The sequence below is a fragment of the Clytia hemisphaerica genome, unplaced genomic scaffold, assembly GCF_902728285.1.
Source record: "Clytia hemisphaerica strain Z4C2 unplaced genomic scaffold, Clytia hemisphaerica genome assembly, whole genome shotgun sequence".
Classification (NCBI taxonomy): Eukaryota; Metazoa; Cnidaria; class Hydrozoa; order Leptothecata; family Clytiidae; genus Clytia; species Clytia hemisphaerica.
In genome coordinates this window covers 21,061-38,090 of record NW_027103424.1, presented here as the reverse complement: position 1 = coordinate 38,090, position 17,030 = coordinate 21,061, and the positions used below count along the sequence as shown (strand labels likewise).

Genomic DNA, 17,030 nt, shown 5'->3' with positions numbered 1-17,030 from the left:
ATGTCTCAAATTCATTTTTCGCGACATCTCAAATTCATTTTTCGCGACATCTCTAAGTCAACTTTTCGCGATGTCTCTAAGTCCTTTTTTTCTCGACATCTCAAATTCATTTTTCTCGACATCTCAAAGTCAACTTTTTGCGATGTCTCTAAGTCCTTCTTTTCTCGACATCTCAAATTCATTTTTCTCGACATCTCAAATTAATTTTTCTCGACATCTCAAATTCATTTTTCGCGACATCTCAAATTCATTTTTCGCGACATCTCTAAGTCAACTTTTCGCGATGTCTCTAAGTCCTTTTTTTCTCGACATCTCAAATTCATTTCTCTCGACATCTCAAATTCATTTTTCGCGACATCTCAAAGTCAACTTTTCGCGATGTCTCTAAGTCCTTTTTTTCTCGACATCTCAATAACAATTTTTGGTGTTTCTGAATGTAAAAGATTGAGCAACAATTAACTAGAGCTAAGACTTGTATGCTGTTTGAAGATTCTCCCTCACTTCGGATAAGGGGAATATCAACTTAAGGGGAATATCAACTCTCATAGAACTCTCTCTTTTTTTGCGGTGTGTTTAACTCAAATCTTTTCTTGATTTTCGACTGAAGAGAAAATTTCCGTCGGTCTATAATTTGTTAAACAGTAACTATAATTTTTAAAAGGTAAGAACCGCAAAATTATTTTCCCTAAGGAACCTTATCGGGGAAAACTTCGTCGGGGAAAATGTTCGTCGGGGAAAAATATTCGTCACTTGCTGGTAGTTGGCAAACGCATTAAGGCCGGGGAAAATTTTTGTCGGCGAATTATATTCGTCATACTTGGCCAAAATTTCGTCACTTTTCATCGACGAAGTTTTCCCCGATAAGGTACTTCATGAAGCTAAGATTGACAAAAAATTCAATATTGGTGCCTTTGAGCCCAACGAATTATCACACTTTTTACTTACTAAGAAACCAAATTTTTCCAATTTCAATTTTACTCACAGTGGCAAAGAATGTAAAAAAAATCACAGAGAGCTTTAGATTTGTAATGTATCGTTTAAAATCTTTCTTTTTTCAATGCATGATACAACTATTATTAACAAGTAACACTGAATAAAATCACAATATGCGCGTGCTTGAAATAAAATAAATAAACAAAAGAAGCTTGGCAATGAATACAGCAGAAGTATGACTATCACTGTAGTATCGAAAATAGATAACATTCATACCCAGAAAAATGTTTATACCTACTTAGAAATGAATACAAAAAAATGGACTCTATCAGTATAGAATCGAGAATAATTATAAACAAAATACACTCGTCAAGAAAGTCTTTATACAGATCGGGAGTTTCAAAATTGAGTGTTAAGGGGGGGCCTAAAGGTTTGAGTTAGGATTCTGAGAAGAGTAAAAATGCTACGAATGTAAACTTTTCGTCGTTTGAAAGGCTAACTCAAATTTTGAGCCATCCTACTTCGAATTTGGTTTACATAATCAATAATCATGAAGAAAATTTTCCTTTCAAACAAAGATATTTTTGAGTTGGTAGTTAAATCTCAAGCTTATGATGAGCTGATAAAACGCTTTCTTTCCATATTATTTCAACAACTCAAGATTCGACAGAGGTTCAAATGTTTTGATCAAGAAGACATTAGGATTCGAGAAAAATACTAATAGAAGTCTAATTACAGCAATTAAAACTTTGAGGTAACCTAATTTGTTGTGGTTGAACTACCTTATTGGTGCGCACGAGCGTATTTTCTTCGATATTTTGGTATTAATTAAATATGAAATAAAAAAAAATACAACTTTAAGACTCTATTTATCGTGATTTTTGGTTGTTTTAATTTTTTTTCTAGAGGAATTCTAGTACTAAATATCGCGCATCTTCGGGCCTTTGCACGAAATTGCTCGAAAATTAGTACGCACAACAATTTGTACCAATAAGAAATCTCGCGATAAAATACAATGAAAACAAAATAAAAGGTACTTCCGACATTTTTACGTACAGAAGCTTTCAAACAAAAAAGCTAAATGAATAAAACCAAAGTTTCAAAGAACATTACCACATCGTTGGGGAGCCTGGTGTAGGAATCTGTGTTAGCTTAGTTATCAAGCGTCGAACTTTTCGTGAGTTTGAAAGGACGTTGCCACATCGTTGGGGAGCCTGGTACAAGCCCAACCCCTTTGATATGCAAGATCACTTCAGAATTAACAGGCTCCGGCATTTGTGTCAATTTATCTACCAAGCGTCGCACTTCCACCTTATGGTCCTCTTGAAGTTTACTTAGAAAAGTGTCAATGCCCAAAGTAAAATCTCCAACAGTCAATTTTGTCAGTTCAGACTTTGTGGCACTGAAAGCCAATCTCTCTTCTTGGGCACTGGTTATGTCATTCAACAAATCATCGGCAAGCGATGCATTGTTTAATGAAATGTATTCCCTTGGTAAGCTTTTAAAGCATTTAATAACGTTGGGCCCAAGTCCATATGGATACCTTACATTTATAGCTAAAAGCTTACCCTCAAGAATACACCAGAGGTCTTCTGGAGTGTAATCGTCCAGATGAAATCTTTGCTTCACTCTTCTCAGGTACCCGCTGTTGACTTTCAGCAAAGATTTCATGTCTGACTGATAGCCACAGAAAATTATAACGGGATATTGGACTTTGGAATTTGGTGGTGGTGGCAAAAGATATCTCATTATCAAATCCAAAGCCCTCTTTCCATAATCTTTTGACGATTTGTCCTCGGACGATAAATTGTATGCCTCGTCAACAAAAAGGATTTTTCCAAAGCTTGATTTTATGAGTTTTTCAGTACCAGTTTCAGTGCCACCAATGTGGTCTGAAATCAAATCATTTCGTTGGACTTCCACAATTTCCGGTTTCTTTAAAATGCCGAGGTCGAAGAGGATTCCTGAAATGGAAAGAAACGCAACTGCAACATTCAAACTACTCCATATGAAGACTTTAAATTATTAATGGGTTACAGTATGGGATTCAAGCGTGCGAGGAAAGACGCAAGGCCCGTTTAGCCTTGCTGAAAGATGGTAATGCCGTAAACGTAGCAAGATATAGAGAACTTAATAAAGACGTAAAGAAATCCATCAACAAACATAAGAAAGAAAATCTTGAGAAAAAAGTTGTTCAAATGGAAAATGACCTTCAGCGTAATAACTCGTTCAACCTTTTTAAAACAGTCAGAGAACTGGAAGACAAACGCAGTGCTAATCCTAACCTGATGCAAGATAAAAACGGCATAAAGCACACCGACCCAGCTCAAGTCTTGAAAGTATGGGAAGACCATTTCAAAGCACACCTGAACAAGGAATTTCCACACAAAGATGATGCCATCAATGAAGTCTCTAATCCAGCCGAGAATGAGTCATTCCCAGCGATATCGATAGAGGATGTAAGAAAAACTGTAAAGAAAATGAAGAAAAGGAAAGCCCCGGGAGTTGACGAGATCACTGCCGAGGTCCTGATCGCTGGTGGTGAACCAATGGTCCGAATGCTCCATGCCATATTCACAAAAGTCGAAAGAGATACCATCTCACCGAAAGACTGGTCTAAATCCCTTATAAACCCAGTACATAAGAAAGGAAGTAAGTCAAATCCAGAAAACTACCGAGCCATTTCATTGATATCGATACCTAGCAAAGTCTTCCTGCGAATACTCCTCAAGAGAATGACAGAAAGAACCGAATCTTTTCTTCGCCCTTCACAGTTTGGTTTCCGTAAAAACAGAGGAACAGTCGATGCAATCTTCATTGTCCGCCAAATTTTGGAGAAAGCTAGGGAGAGGAACGTCAAAGTACACCTTCACTTCATTGATTTCAAGGCAGCATTCGATACCATCTGGCGGGAAGCATTATGGAAAATGATGCGTGCGATTGGTATTGACTCACGTATCGTTGATATCATTGAAAGCATCTACTCAAATGCTGAATGTGCTGTAGTTGTTAACAAACAAATCACCAATTGGTTCAAGGTCAAGGTTGGTGTACGACAAGGCTGTCTGCTATCTCCAGTCCTATTTAACATATTCCTGGAATTCGTTATGGATGAGCTGAAGAGTCTCGATGACCACCTTGAACTAAAAGAAAATATGTCCACGGAGCTAAGGTATGCTGATGACACTACACTTGTGACCGCAATCTTTGAAAAATTAGAAATATCGACAGCTGAACTTGAGACCGCTTGTTCCAAATGGGGAATGAAGATCAACGCATCTAAATGCAAAACCATCAGTGACTCGCCAGTACCCATTCAAATCAACAATGAGAACGTTGAGAATGTCAGTGACTTTGTTTTCCTGGGAAGTAACGTTCCAGGCACTACAAACGACATCAAACGAAGACTGGGCTTAGCATCTTCCAGCTTTGGACGCTTAAGAGATCAAATATGGCGTAACAAAGACATAAGCCTGAAGCTGAAATTACGACTCTACAACGCGCTCATCGTCCCCATAGCAATTTATGCCTCGGAAACCTGGACTCTGAAAAAATCAGATACACAGTTACTGCTAGTTTTCGAAATGAGATGTTTCAGATCACTTCTCGGCCTTACATTAATGGACCGTGTTCGTAATGTTGAAATCAGAAACCGGCTTGGAGTCACCACCACCATCGTTGACATCGTTAGAAAGAGACGTCTCTCCTGGTTTGGCCATGTTATCCGCAGAGACCTGGATAATCCCGTCAAAATTGCCTTCAAAGACGACTTCACAAACCCCAGACCGCGTGGAAGACCTCCAAAGAGATGGAAAGACCAAATGTATATTGATACTGGTTCTGCACTGGCTCAACTAGAAGAAGTTGCCATGGACCGTCAAGCTTGGAAAGACCTGGTCATGAGGAGCAAGGGGCCTGTTCAGGCCTGAGCATCTAAGCAAGTAAGCAAGTATGGGATTCAACACTTGCTACAACATCGATTGTCTAGGCCTCATTAAAAAGAAGGAATTTTACCAAAATGGATGTAGGTTGACGATTGAAAACAAAATCCTTTCTTACAAAAACCGCATACGTATAATAGAGCTTCCCACTTTAAAGACCAGGCGGAAAATGGGAGATATGGTGGAACTTAAAAGCTTTAAGTGGACCCCGGGCTACCATCGCACATGCTTAAAATATTCCTGATCAAAACTGCTATGATCATGAAATTGGTCCATACAAATCTAAACAAACTTTGGGAAAACATACTTATAGATTGCGGGACCAGAACGCTCAGTGGAATAAAAACGACATGAAGATGTGAAAACCCCAACTATCAAGAATCTATTCACCTGCCATGCACCTGGCAATTGTTGTTTTTTTACCAGTCCCTGGGTTTCCAGTGAGGATCATGTGCAAAGATGAGATCAGTTCTGCTTTCGTTTGGGTATGTGCTCCCACTTCTAGTCGCCGTTTTTCCATCAAAATATGACGAGCCCACACATTTATCGATTTCTTCAACTTTTCTTGTCCGTATATGTTTTTAAGGCGCTTCTCAAGTGATGCAATCAGTGTCTGATATTCTGTCAATTAAATATAAAAAACTTACGAACAAGTCTGCGAATGATAAAATTTGAAAAATAAGTAAATAAATGTATCTAGTTACTTTGATTTATATGTATCAAACAGTATAACATAGAAAACTTACCATCTTCTTCGCCCTCACTTTTGCTTGAAGAGATTTCCTGTAAAAGTCAAAAAAGTAAGAGCAGCTTTTTCTAAGAGCTATCAATGTGTGATACCTTGATGTCTCAGATTTTGCTGGAATGAAGGGGTCCGAATAATTAAAAAAATACTTTTTTTGACAACCATGTTTGTGTGTTTCTAATCCTAGCAAAAAGTTCTAACAAATTAGAAAGAATTAGACCTCCATTTAGCTTCAATAAATTATTTTTCACATCCAAAGTTTCCTCCCACAGAATTTCTCATTTTGAGAGTTCAAGGTTCAATCTGCTATATCTTGAGATGTGAAGCTTAAAGTGTCAGCGTTGTCTCATCTTACTGAAACGATCCTCTGGTCCAGGTTTTAGCAAAATCTGAGACATCAAGGTATTACACATTGAAGAAATTGAAGGTTTTTAAAAAATTGTCTCTAAATTCGGAAACTTGCTACGATGTAAACAGTAACTCGTGAGTTATACTTTAGGCGTACAAACTTTCGCGAGCAGAAACTTTCGCGAGGACGAAAAATCGCGAAATTCACGACATTTACTTTCGCGAATTTAACGGAAAAATATTTTTCGCGAGCATAAACTTTCGCGAATCAACGACGTAAAATTGAGAATTTTCACATGAAAAAATGGCTTAGAGGGTCAAATACTTCTTGGATTGGCTTGAAATATTTGTCTTTCGACTTATTAGTATTTTAGCAGGCTAAAAAGTGCCATAAAAGTTAGATTTTATTCAAAGTTTGAAGTTTAACAGATTTTCTATTTTGTCAAGAGTTTTTCGCGAGCATAAACTTTCGCGAATGGCCCTTCCTAGAATATTTAAAGACATTTACTTTCGCGAAAAGGGCCAAAATTCGCGAAAATCGCGAAAGTTTCTGCTCGCGAAAGTTTCTACGCCTAAAGTAACCAAATGAGGTAGATAGTTACCAATATTTCTTGTGCGGTACTATGCGTATCTTTTGCAATTAACCTAAAAAGTTACGTAGAAGGACAATTATTTGAAAGAATCAACAATCAACAACCGTAACAAGCTTTACTTTTTGTGTTTACATGATATAATTTTTTTCTTGACAAAACAAAAACCTGACGAGCCAAATTCTGTCCTCCAAGCCGAAAGAAGATTCCTTTAACAATTTTTGATTTTTGATACTAATCTTTTGTGACTAATCATAGAAAAGGAGGGAGAATTCCGTCATTATGGATTTTCAGGCCAAAACGTTTTAGAGATTTTACTCTTACTTTCAAACTTTTGGACCTGTCCAGAGCTGTCGCACTCTAAGAAAAACTGGCTCTTAAGACCATTTCATTGAATTTTCGTTATAACATGAAAGAGCAGCTCTCATAAATTCTTTCACTTTCAAAAGGCTTATTTATTTTCTTGTGGGGGAATAACCCTAACCATCCTCAGAATCACAATTTTATGGCTCTGCCATTGTGTTGATCGACAACCCTCTTCTTCTTAGAAAAAGAGAGAACAGGATAAAAAAGATTTAAAAAGATTTATTTACCTGTCTTTCAGAAACTTCCCATATCCTTCAAGCTCAGCTCCTGCAAATGGTTCTTGTATAACATGATCAAGGTCAGAATACATACCAAAAACTAAATAAAAAATGTTTAGTAAAAATATTGATGCCAATCAAAAGCATTTCTTGAAATAGGTAGAGAAATGAAATAAAAAAAACACCCCTAGATATTCCCCCAAGGAACAAGTGTGCCAAATTTCAGCCAAATTTGACCATTTTTGAAGTCTTCAGGCTGCCCCAATTTTTGGATATACACTCAGATACACAGAAAGACAGACAGACAGTTGAAGTTGAGAATATCTTTTTTCCTTGAAAATCAGAATTCTACAAGATATCGTTTTTAACAATAACAAGTTCATTAAAATTCAAGCATTGGTCACGAAATTACCAGCAAAACAAAATAAAGTGCAGTCTTAAAGCAAATAGACTTTAGGTTTATGAGGTGTGTCCGATATACACCACACGTCGTTTGTTTTGCCAAAGCTACAGAAAAAGGCTTCTGACACATATGGGTGTTATCTATAATTTAATTAAACTTTCCAAAGTTCTAAGTAATCTTTAAGGAAGATACATACCAAAATGAAAATTCTCAAGACCACCATTGAGTAAAGTCCACAAGTCATCGTTCAATATTCCCTCGTGCAATTTTCCATTTGAGTAGAATTTCCTGAAACAAAAATGTCACAAGTCCTAATCTCAGAGCAGATCCTGATTACTACGCAAGCTCCGTAAAAGGGTCTGACCGGGTTGGCAGTTCTATTTGAGAATTTTATTCCGATTTGGGATGAATATTAAATGAGCTTTAGTGCTGTGGTTAGGTGAAGTAAAGATAATTGCCAAAAACATTACGTCATATTGATCCAAATATAAACATTAGGCCCGATCACTTCGCTTTTCAGACAAAATAAAACACACCATTATAGGCTGTCAAATCATCTCATTTGCCTAGAGGCCTTTAGGTGGAAATTGAAAGTGAAAGTCCCAATTATCTTTTATGAATAAAATGAATATTAACTTCAAAAATTGATGAAATAAAGGAATAACTTTGGCCAATATATGCAAAATTTATCTTGGCGAAGGTTCAGAGAATATGGTAGTTTTCTTGGGGGTTGGTACATTTTGCTAAAAGGGGGGGGTGGCCATATGTCTGATTACCAAAAAGAACAGAAGATATTGGACTTTAAAAAGTTGAGTGAAAAGCTGATTTTTAAAAGAAATCATCTACAATTGAGCACAAAAAGTAAGCCATCATCTTTTTACAAAAGACAGGTTATCTTGATTGGAAAACACTCACCAATAATCATCATTGACATTCTTCACAAGTGTAATAAATTGATTTCCTTTGGAAAATGTTGCTGCTGTGAGTGTGAAAGATGTACTGTTCGTTGGCCGGCTACCCTCTAATGAAGATTTAGCAATATGCTTGCTGGCTTCAATTTTGCTCTAGGGAGAAAGGTAAAAGATGCAAACTAATGTTGTTAGTTTTCCATTGACCCTGTTTTTATTAAAAAAGGCCAACTAAAAAAGGCCAGCTTCAGTTTATTGACTTGTTAATAACGAGTTATGGATATTGGCTAACTCTATAAAAGCTTGCGAGGATGACCCCTAGAGAACAAGGTGTGTCTGTCTACTTTTGTGCGAAGAGAGATATATTTCTAATTAAGACCACGTTTAATATGGTAGTAGATATATGTGAATGTTGAAAAAGATTAACAGAGTTTTACCAAAATTAATCTCAGTAACCTACCTGTCGAGAAGCCCAAGAAACTCCACATGCCATGATTTTAGGAATTTTACTGTAAAACTTCCTCCTCCAAACCTTTTCATCTAAAAATTATTTGAAAATGTGTCAAGCAAGTCATGTTTTAGTACTAAACTTTTTGAGTTTATCATTAGATATCTTTTTCTAGTAGGTTAAATGCTCGAATAATTGTAGTTTGGGTCAACTCTGTTCGTTTAAGTATCTGTTAATAATTTCAAATGTTACAGCTGTAATATCGCATTATTGAATTTCTTTGCCGAGGCTGGGTTTTAATTTTTATTGTTCTACATGTTTTTTTTATAAGCATATAAGAACAGGAGGGGGGTCAAAATCTCAGACATACTATATGAGTAGTAAAAGGATTTTTACATACTACCCAGACTACTGGATGATGTATTTTACTACCCTGGTAGTAAATTCTTTTGGGACAGATCCCAATAAAAAAAAAAACCCTGTTTTGTGACATTTTTACTGTCAGCCACTAAATTGACCATAACTTGGGAAAATTATGTGGCTTACACTTAGGATCGGCTTGATGGTTAAGCTGAGGAAATTAGCTATCCATTGCACAAAGGGCGAATTTTTGTGGCTTACCTAAAGGCTTACTGGTCATGTGGCTTACCCTACCAAGAAATTTTGAAGGCTAAGTTCTCAATAATGGAAACAGTCAGAAATATACTTTCTTTTCAGCATTGCCAGTAAAGGGCTAAATTTTTCATTAGCTGCACTGATTTGTGACTTACAGTTTGTTAAGTGGGCAAAAAAAAGAGGCTTACACAAGGGAAATGTAGGGGAATAGGTAAATATAGGTGAATAGGTGAAATAATATAAGGTGAAATTTTATGTCTCATATTATTTAAAGTTTTTGGCACTCAATCATTAAAGTATAACACCAGTAGGTGTAACAAATTACAAAAATTTTGTTGTAAGTAACTTCGTGGCTTACAAAGTCACATTAAAAATTATCAAAAAGTAAGCCACAAAAGAGCACATTTAAAAGCTAGAAAGTATGTACATTTAACATTTTTTTTTAAATTCAATCTTTCCTCTGTCAAGGTAAGAAAGTCCTATTCTAAGATATAAATTTTGAGTTGAAGCCACATTTTTAGCCCAATTAACGAAAAGAAAATCATATTTATAATTTTTATTTTATTATAGTCTCTTTCATCACCAAAATTTGGTATATATATTATATATATCTAGGAAGGTAAAAAGTATGTACATTTTAAAAATCTTTTGTAAAGCATAAAATAAAATAAATCTTTCGTAATTTTATATTTTGGGTTTTCCTTTTGTCAAAAAAAAAGTAAAAGTAACGCAGGAGGAACATCTATCTTGGTTTAACAAACACGGAACAATGTGGGCGGAAAAAGGGGATATCTTGGGGAGGGCGGGTAATATTATTGTAAGTTCACGTTTCCGTTACTGACCCCTCGTCCCGTCCGCGCCTAACGGCTGGGTCTAGGGCCCTTTGCGGAAAACGTCTACCTACATAATGGAAATTGACAAGAATGATTGTCGAGGCTAGATAATGGGAATCCCCACAAATGTAAACAAAGTACAGAGAAGAGCAAAGTATAGGAGATCGATTTAAAAAGGGAAAAATTATAGATTATAGTGACTACGTATTGTGTGGTTAAGAAGTTGGGTTAAGGCTCCTTAATCACACATTACGTAGTCACTATAATCTATAATTTGTCTTAGTATTTCCCACAACATTGTAAAATTTCAAGGCTTATCGATTAAGACTTCATCAGCTATGACAAAAAGTTGTTTTTGGGCATTTTTCAAAATGCCACACTATTTTTGATTGGGATCGACAATTTGTCATAGAGCACCTATTTTTTGGTTGCTTTTCGGACTGATTTTACAAAAAAAGCTAAAAAATGATTATTTCTGTGACAGATTTTTCACCTAGTGCAAAAATTAATGTTTTGCCTTTAGAATTAAAAAAACAATTTCGAGAATTCTTTGTTTGCAGCAAATAACTTTCCAACAGAAAATCTTTTCAAATTATAAAGATTTTAATTTTTTTTCAGAAAAAGTCATCCAAAAAATTAAAAGAATTGCAAAAATTTGGTGAATCAGGCTCAAAATATGCTCAAATTCGCCTTTTAGAATTCTTGGCTGAGTTATAGCAATTTTTTCAGTGTGCCAATTTTTTTTTGTGGAATTTAATCTTGCGGATTTCCGGATTTTGAGAGACATAATACATACCCGTAATTATTCTCATTTCAAAATTTTGCAATTGCGGGAACTTTAATTTTGGTATGAAACCTTTTAAGCCTGAACTAAAAATACTTTTATATCTCTTTTTTGACTTTTAAACAAAAAAACATATACCATCTTCATGAATTTGTTGATCAACATCATGTGGTACCATACGGATAGGAATCATAGTGCTTTTATTCGTATTGTTGATAACATCTACCACGGTTGTACCATCTGCATCCAAAACAACGCAAACTGTATCTAAAGGAGAAAGCAAATAAGCTCATAAAGAAATCAAAATCAAAATTATATGCAGTTCAAACAAAAAGCTACAATTTTTAATAGCTATCAAACATATCAAACAAAGTTTGTAGTTGGTTGGCTATATACAGTAGTAAACAGCAAGAACATCTTTAGATTAAAACTATTTCACAATGATGATGATGATTGTTTGATGACTCCATCGAATTATATCAAAAGTTACGATGTCGCAGCTGCAGATTATTTTGAGATAAAAAGTCAGGTCAATTTGTAGCGCCAGAAAAATTCAAAGTACCTTTTTCCTCTTTAGTAAAACTTCCTTTGGTAGAATAATATTCGGTGATTGTATCGGAAGAAAGAGTCTTTAGGAAAAAATCATTCCAAATCTATAAGAAAGAAAACTTGACTATAATGAATTGTGTAATGTGATGGTACAGGAGAACATTTTCACAAAGAAACCCAAATTTAAATCAACATTCCAATATTACTTCTTCAGTAGTAAAAACTCTTGCTGCATATTTTTGTGACTAAATGCAATCATACTTACTTCACATTTGAGGTTTTTGAGCGAAGTTATTATTTTTGAATAGCATGTATGACAGCTATCATATGAAAATATTCCAAGTTCCATTTCAAGATCAGTTAAAGTTGACTGCAAACCATGCAGTGATGAGTCCTCGATTAGCATATAAATCTAAATAGAAAATAATAAAGTTGGGGCCTTATGCATGATCATGGTCATGGAGCTGTAACCTGCCAATTTCGAAACCATAAATCCAGTCAAAGGAATGGCTGCCGACATACATACACGGATTATTTTTGCCACCCTTTCTTGGAACAAGACACTTCGAAGACGTTCGATAGGGAAATTTTCAGAATTTTTCAGCTGATAAGTGTTTCAATCAACGTGAGCTTTTCTCTTTTTTAACTTTTTTTCACCGGCAGACTTGCCACCTCACCCCCTAAAGCGGCTTCAAGCCGTTAAGAAAAATCTCTTGTCAATGGTCCCTAAAGCAAAAATAAATAGCTGGGATTACCTTATTGAAAGACTTTTACCTGAGCAAACAAGTGTTCAATGTCTGCGGCATCTTCACCTTTGACCTTGATGGCCTCACAAACAGCATTAAAAAATCCATTGAAATGGCGCAACATCATTAATACAGAGATAAGTTTTTCATGCTCATTGGATGTTTGATAACCTAAAGAAACAAACACCATTGTAGGATTTTAGTATAGAAGTTTTTCATAAACGAGTCTCGACGATGTCAATTGAACAAAGAGCATTTAAGTCAATATGTCGAAGCTGAAATAAGTAGAATCGAAGTCGATCGAATATCAAACGAAGTCAATCGAAGTTAATCGAATAACAAAAAAATTTACATTTTTTTTACTTTTAATGCACTTCGATTGGCCGAATTAAATTCAAATTCAATCAGTTGATTTTAATTCAATTGATTTGATTGCCAATTTAAGAATTTGATTCGCTTCGATTGACATCGCCTGGTCAGATAGAATTTTGAAGGATACCAAGTATTGAACAAGAGATATCTGGTGGTATTTACTTTCAGATGAGATGGAGTTCTTATAAGATACTTTAATGATTGGTCATTTGAAGTAATAAAAATGACGCGTTCTTTAGAAAAAGGTACAAAATTGTTCTATTACTGGTTAACTTATAACACTGGTCAAATAAGAGCTTGTAAAAACTCCATCTTGTCCCTTTACTTTCAAGAATGTCATTATTGTAAATCATTCAAATAAATTATGCCTTGAAAACTTCACGTACACAGATTTACTCTTTAATGAGCACTCTGTATGAACAAAATTTTCTCACCAGTTAGAGAGGGCAACGTCAATATTATTTCCAATGGTGACTGAAAATAAGAGGGAAAAATTAACTCTTACACTATAATTTCATTTGATAAAACGAGCCAAGATCATTTAATTATCAAGAATATTGATTTCATGATTGTTAATGTTATGTTAAGTAAAGGAAAGACACACCAAACACATAAATTAGCTGATTTAAGGAGCGAAATTGATCTCCCATCAATCAGACTGCTTCCATTAAACACTAGCTCTTATCTTATGTGTAATATAGGAAATATGATCAGATTTTGCTTATACTTTTGAAGTTGATGACAAGCAGAATTAAATTATATTCTTATCAATAGCAAATAATTTTTACCGATTTCATAACAGGTGTAGCTAAGGGTATATCGTCAGGGAACAAATTTGATTTTTTCCTTTTCTTCGATGGTTGTATGGGAGACATTGGTGATGAAGGAAATATTCGTGAAGACTTTTGAAAATCGTCGTCAGAGGAATCACTGTGGCTGTAATCAGAAATCTCAGGAGCATTACTGTCTCGATGGCTTTTCAACAGCTCTTTAAAATTTGAAGCAACTGATGAAGGTTTATTTTTGTTTATCACAATAAACACTTTCTTCGTGTCTTTCCCTCCGATCGTTTTCAGTCCATTGGTATTAAACTGAAACTTTTTGTTAAAAAATCGTGTCTTGTAAAATTTTCTATTCCCCTGTTTCTGTAAGTAGGTGATTTCCAAGTCTTGAAAAAAGTCTTCCTTCTTTTTTGACAAGCTAGCCATCAATGTCACCATTTCATTTTTCACTTCTCTTTCGTTTAAGGTTTCTTCCAACATACAGGCCCCTGATCCTAATGAAGTGAAGGACTGTTCAGGAACTTCTTCAACGTCAAGTTTATCCATGATTTCTTTTCCAGGGTAATAAAAAATAGTCAATTGAAAGGAATAACTTTTCGATTGGGTGGCTTTGGATTTTGAAGATCCTCCTTTGGTGTACCTTGGAATGGGGGTATTCTCGTTATTAATAGTTTTTCTGATCCGCGACGCTGCTTTAGCAATGTCATTGTTGACGGTGTTTACTACTTTTTTCATTGTCTGTTTATTTATATCTAAAAAAAAAAGATACGGTTTGAATAGGCATGATTTTTAAAGCATCTCATTTTAAATCAACATTTGAACTGGCCACTAGGACAGCTTTAAGTTGCATAAATCATTGAATTAAAAATTGGAAATATGAAAATAGTTTGTTAGAATTTTCATTTAAAAAAATAATTACAATTCAAACTATGGGCCAAACCCAAAGAAACCTCATCATATTAATAAACTTCACATTCACATTCACAAATCTGCATAGATCTTAGGATTTTAGGATTTTAAAATATGAGTCTATGACTAAAGAAGAATCTTTGCTTTCAGGAAATCAAAACAGAATGAAGACATCTTTGCCAAATTTTATCATGCCACTTTTAGACCAATAGTTACTCAAAACTACAACCTGTCTGATTTGTACAATTTAAAATGGCTAATGTTTGAGATGGTTAAGAATTTGGTATCAGATCAACTACATATAATCTTCACCACCTAAAGGGAATAAATTCTTTTTGTTAACTAATTTTCCTGTTTTAGTGTCTGCCACAAAAAGTAGTTGCAAAAATGTCATATTTCCTAAAAAAACCATTCAGAAACTGAAAGAATTTCACTAAAAAGAGGTAATCAAGATGTTACTAGCTCACAAACTTTTTCAAAGACAGAACAAAACAAGTTTATTCCATGATTTCCATCATCATAACATGGGTCGAATTCGCTTAGTAAGATATTCTTGAGATAGTTGCTGTCAGTTGAATTGACATTTAAAATATCATTGACCTCAACAATGGTTTCATCAGATGGCATGATACCAAGTGAAGCACAAGGGTCGATACCATAATGTTCATCCTCTTCGATAACAGGTGATAAATATCTCCTTACACCCCTTTGGGAAGCTTTGTTTTCATCCATCATACCACATAGCCAGACCTGATATGGTGATTTGTTTTTTTCAGTCGAAAGTTGATGATGATTCCAGGCTTCTTTAAATTCATCAAGTGATTTTTGGATTCTTGGTTCATACACAAACTGTAGTGTAAATAATCCAACTTCATGGTTTCGATCTAAGATTGCATTATCTTCCATGAAACGAAATAAATCAATGAAGTAGCTCAATACACAATGTGTTGTATCATAGTGAAGCCTCTCTATACGTTGGTTGTGGACTGATTTGCCTTGAATATAGGCACCTTGGTACCCTTGAGTGCTTCGCATGTAATCTCTAATACGATTATTTTCACCGCCATGGTCACCACGAACTCTTGCTGGAATACCATGGATCTCAACTCCACGAAGAAAAGCCTCCAAAGCTGTAGTGGCGTAGTTGTTTGTTGCACAAACTAGAGAAGTAATCATTCGAGAGTAACCATCAATACATGCATGGATAACCATTCCCCAATGAATCAACTTATGTAATCCATCGTTGTGCCACAAACTGTTGGGTCCTGGGACGCTATAGATCCAGCGTGAATTGCTTTTAAACCATCTGTTCAAACAATTTAATGGATCAACACTGTGTATACTATCTCGTACTCTCTGACGTTGGATACGAAAACCTTTAGATCTTAGGAATCCTACAATCATTCGCTCACCAGCCATTGGATGAGTTTCCTTAATTTTCCTGATCTCTTCATTCAGAAGCTCATTAGAAATATCTGAGTATTTCATAGTTGTTTCATAATTACTTTCCTTAAGCTTTGTCCAAAGTGTTGACCTATGTATACCCAGTATTCCTGAAATCTGTTTCCAGTTAAAGTGATAATCTCGCAATAAATCAATTTGAGCTAGATCAATTTCAAGATAAGGACGCCCAGGTTTTCCAGTGTGACAAACTTTAGCATGGTATCTAGTGAAGTCTGGAATTTCGACATCAGGGTGGACATCTATTTTTGCCTCCCATGCATTGCAAATAACTTCAAGGTCTTTTTTGGTTTCTTTGAATTTGATATAGACATTGTTGGGTATTGAATGTTCTATTTCACCTGCGCCAATAATGAGATCAATCGAGCTGAGAACAAATTTAAATCTTCTGTGCATGAAGCTGGCTGTTTTCTTTGTGTTATCATTTATTCTTCTATCACTTTCTGCTAAAAGTTTCAAAATTTGCTTGAAAAACTGCTCAATTGTACCATCATCCATTTTTTTGTAACACTGACATATTATTATCTGAAAAAAATCAATAGATACAATCATGTGTGTTATGCACAGTTTTGTAACTTTTGCGCAGTTTTGTAACTTTTGCGCAGTTTTGTAATTTCTGCGTAGTTTTGTAATTTCTTTGCGCACTTTTGTAATTTCGAGCTGCATACTTTTGCAATTTCAGAAAATAATTTAATATTTTTTATTCAATATTTTTTCCCAGATTCGTCTTGATTGACCTTTGTGTAGGATTTTTAAAAAGCACTTTAATTTATTTTTAAATGATTTATTGATAACAATACTTTACTGTATGAATGCACTGCAAAATGGTCATTCATTCTATATTGAAAAGAGTACGTAGTGATACTTATAAATGCGATATAATTGAAATTATGAGTTAATCCGAGTTGTTCCGACTTGTTCTGAACAAAGTATTGTATTTGAGATGTTTTCTAAAGACGGATTTGTTTATTGGCCCAGCGCTAGCGATAGGGCCTTTCATTAGCACTTTTCCGTCCGTCCGTGTATCTGTCTGTCCGTTTTGGTAGAAACGGCGCTTAAAACCAGTAACACACTTTTTA

The 17,030-nt window shown here is 35.1% G+C and overlaps 1 protein-coding gene across 1 annotated transcript; it reads right to left on the bottom strand.

The window, feature by feature from the left end:
- Positions 1–5,256: 5,256 nt before the first annotated feature.
- LOC136797883 (uncharacterized) lies at positions 5,257–16,449 on the bottom strand. The gene is made up of 14 exons (XM_067054464.1): positions 14,958–16,449; positions 13,588–14,333; positions 13,234–13,273; positions 12,456–12,598; positions 11,947–12,093; positions 11,695–11,785; positions 11,271–11,399; positions 8,913–8,992; positions 8,460–8,608; positions 7,741–7,832; positions 7,151–7,241; positions 6,570–6,612; positions 5,621–5,657; positions 5,257–5,495 (listed from the first exon to the last, which is right to left on the bottom strand). The coding sequence occupies exons 1-14, from the start codon at positions 16,447–16,449 to the stop codon at positions 5,257–5,259; spliced, it is 3,519 nt and encodes a 1,172-aa protein (XP_066910565.1).
- Positions 16,450–17,030: the final 581 nt, after the last annotated feature.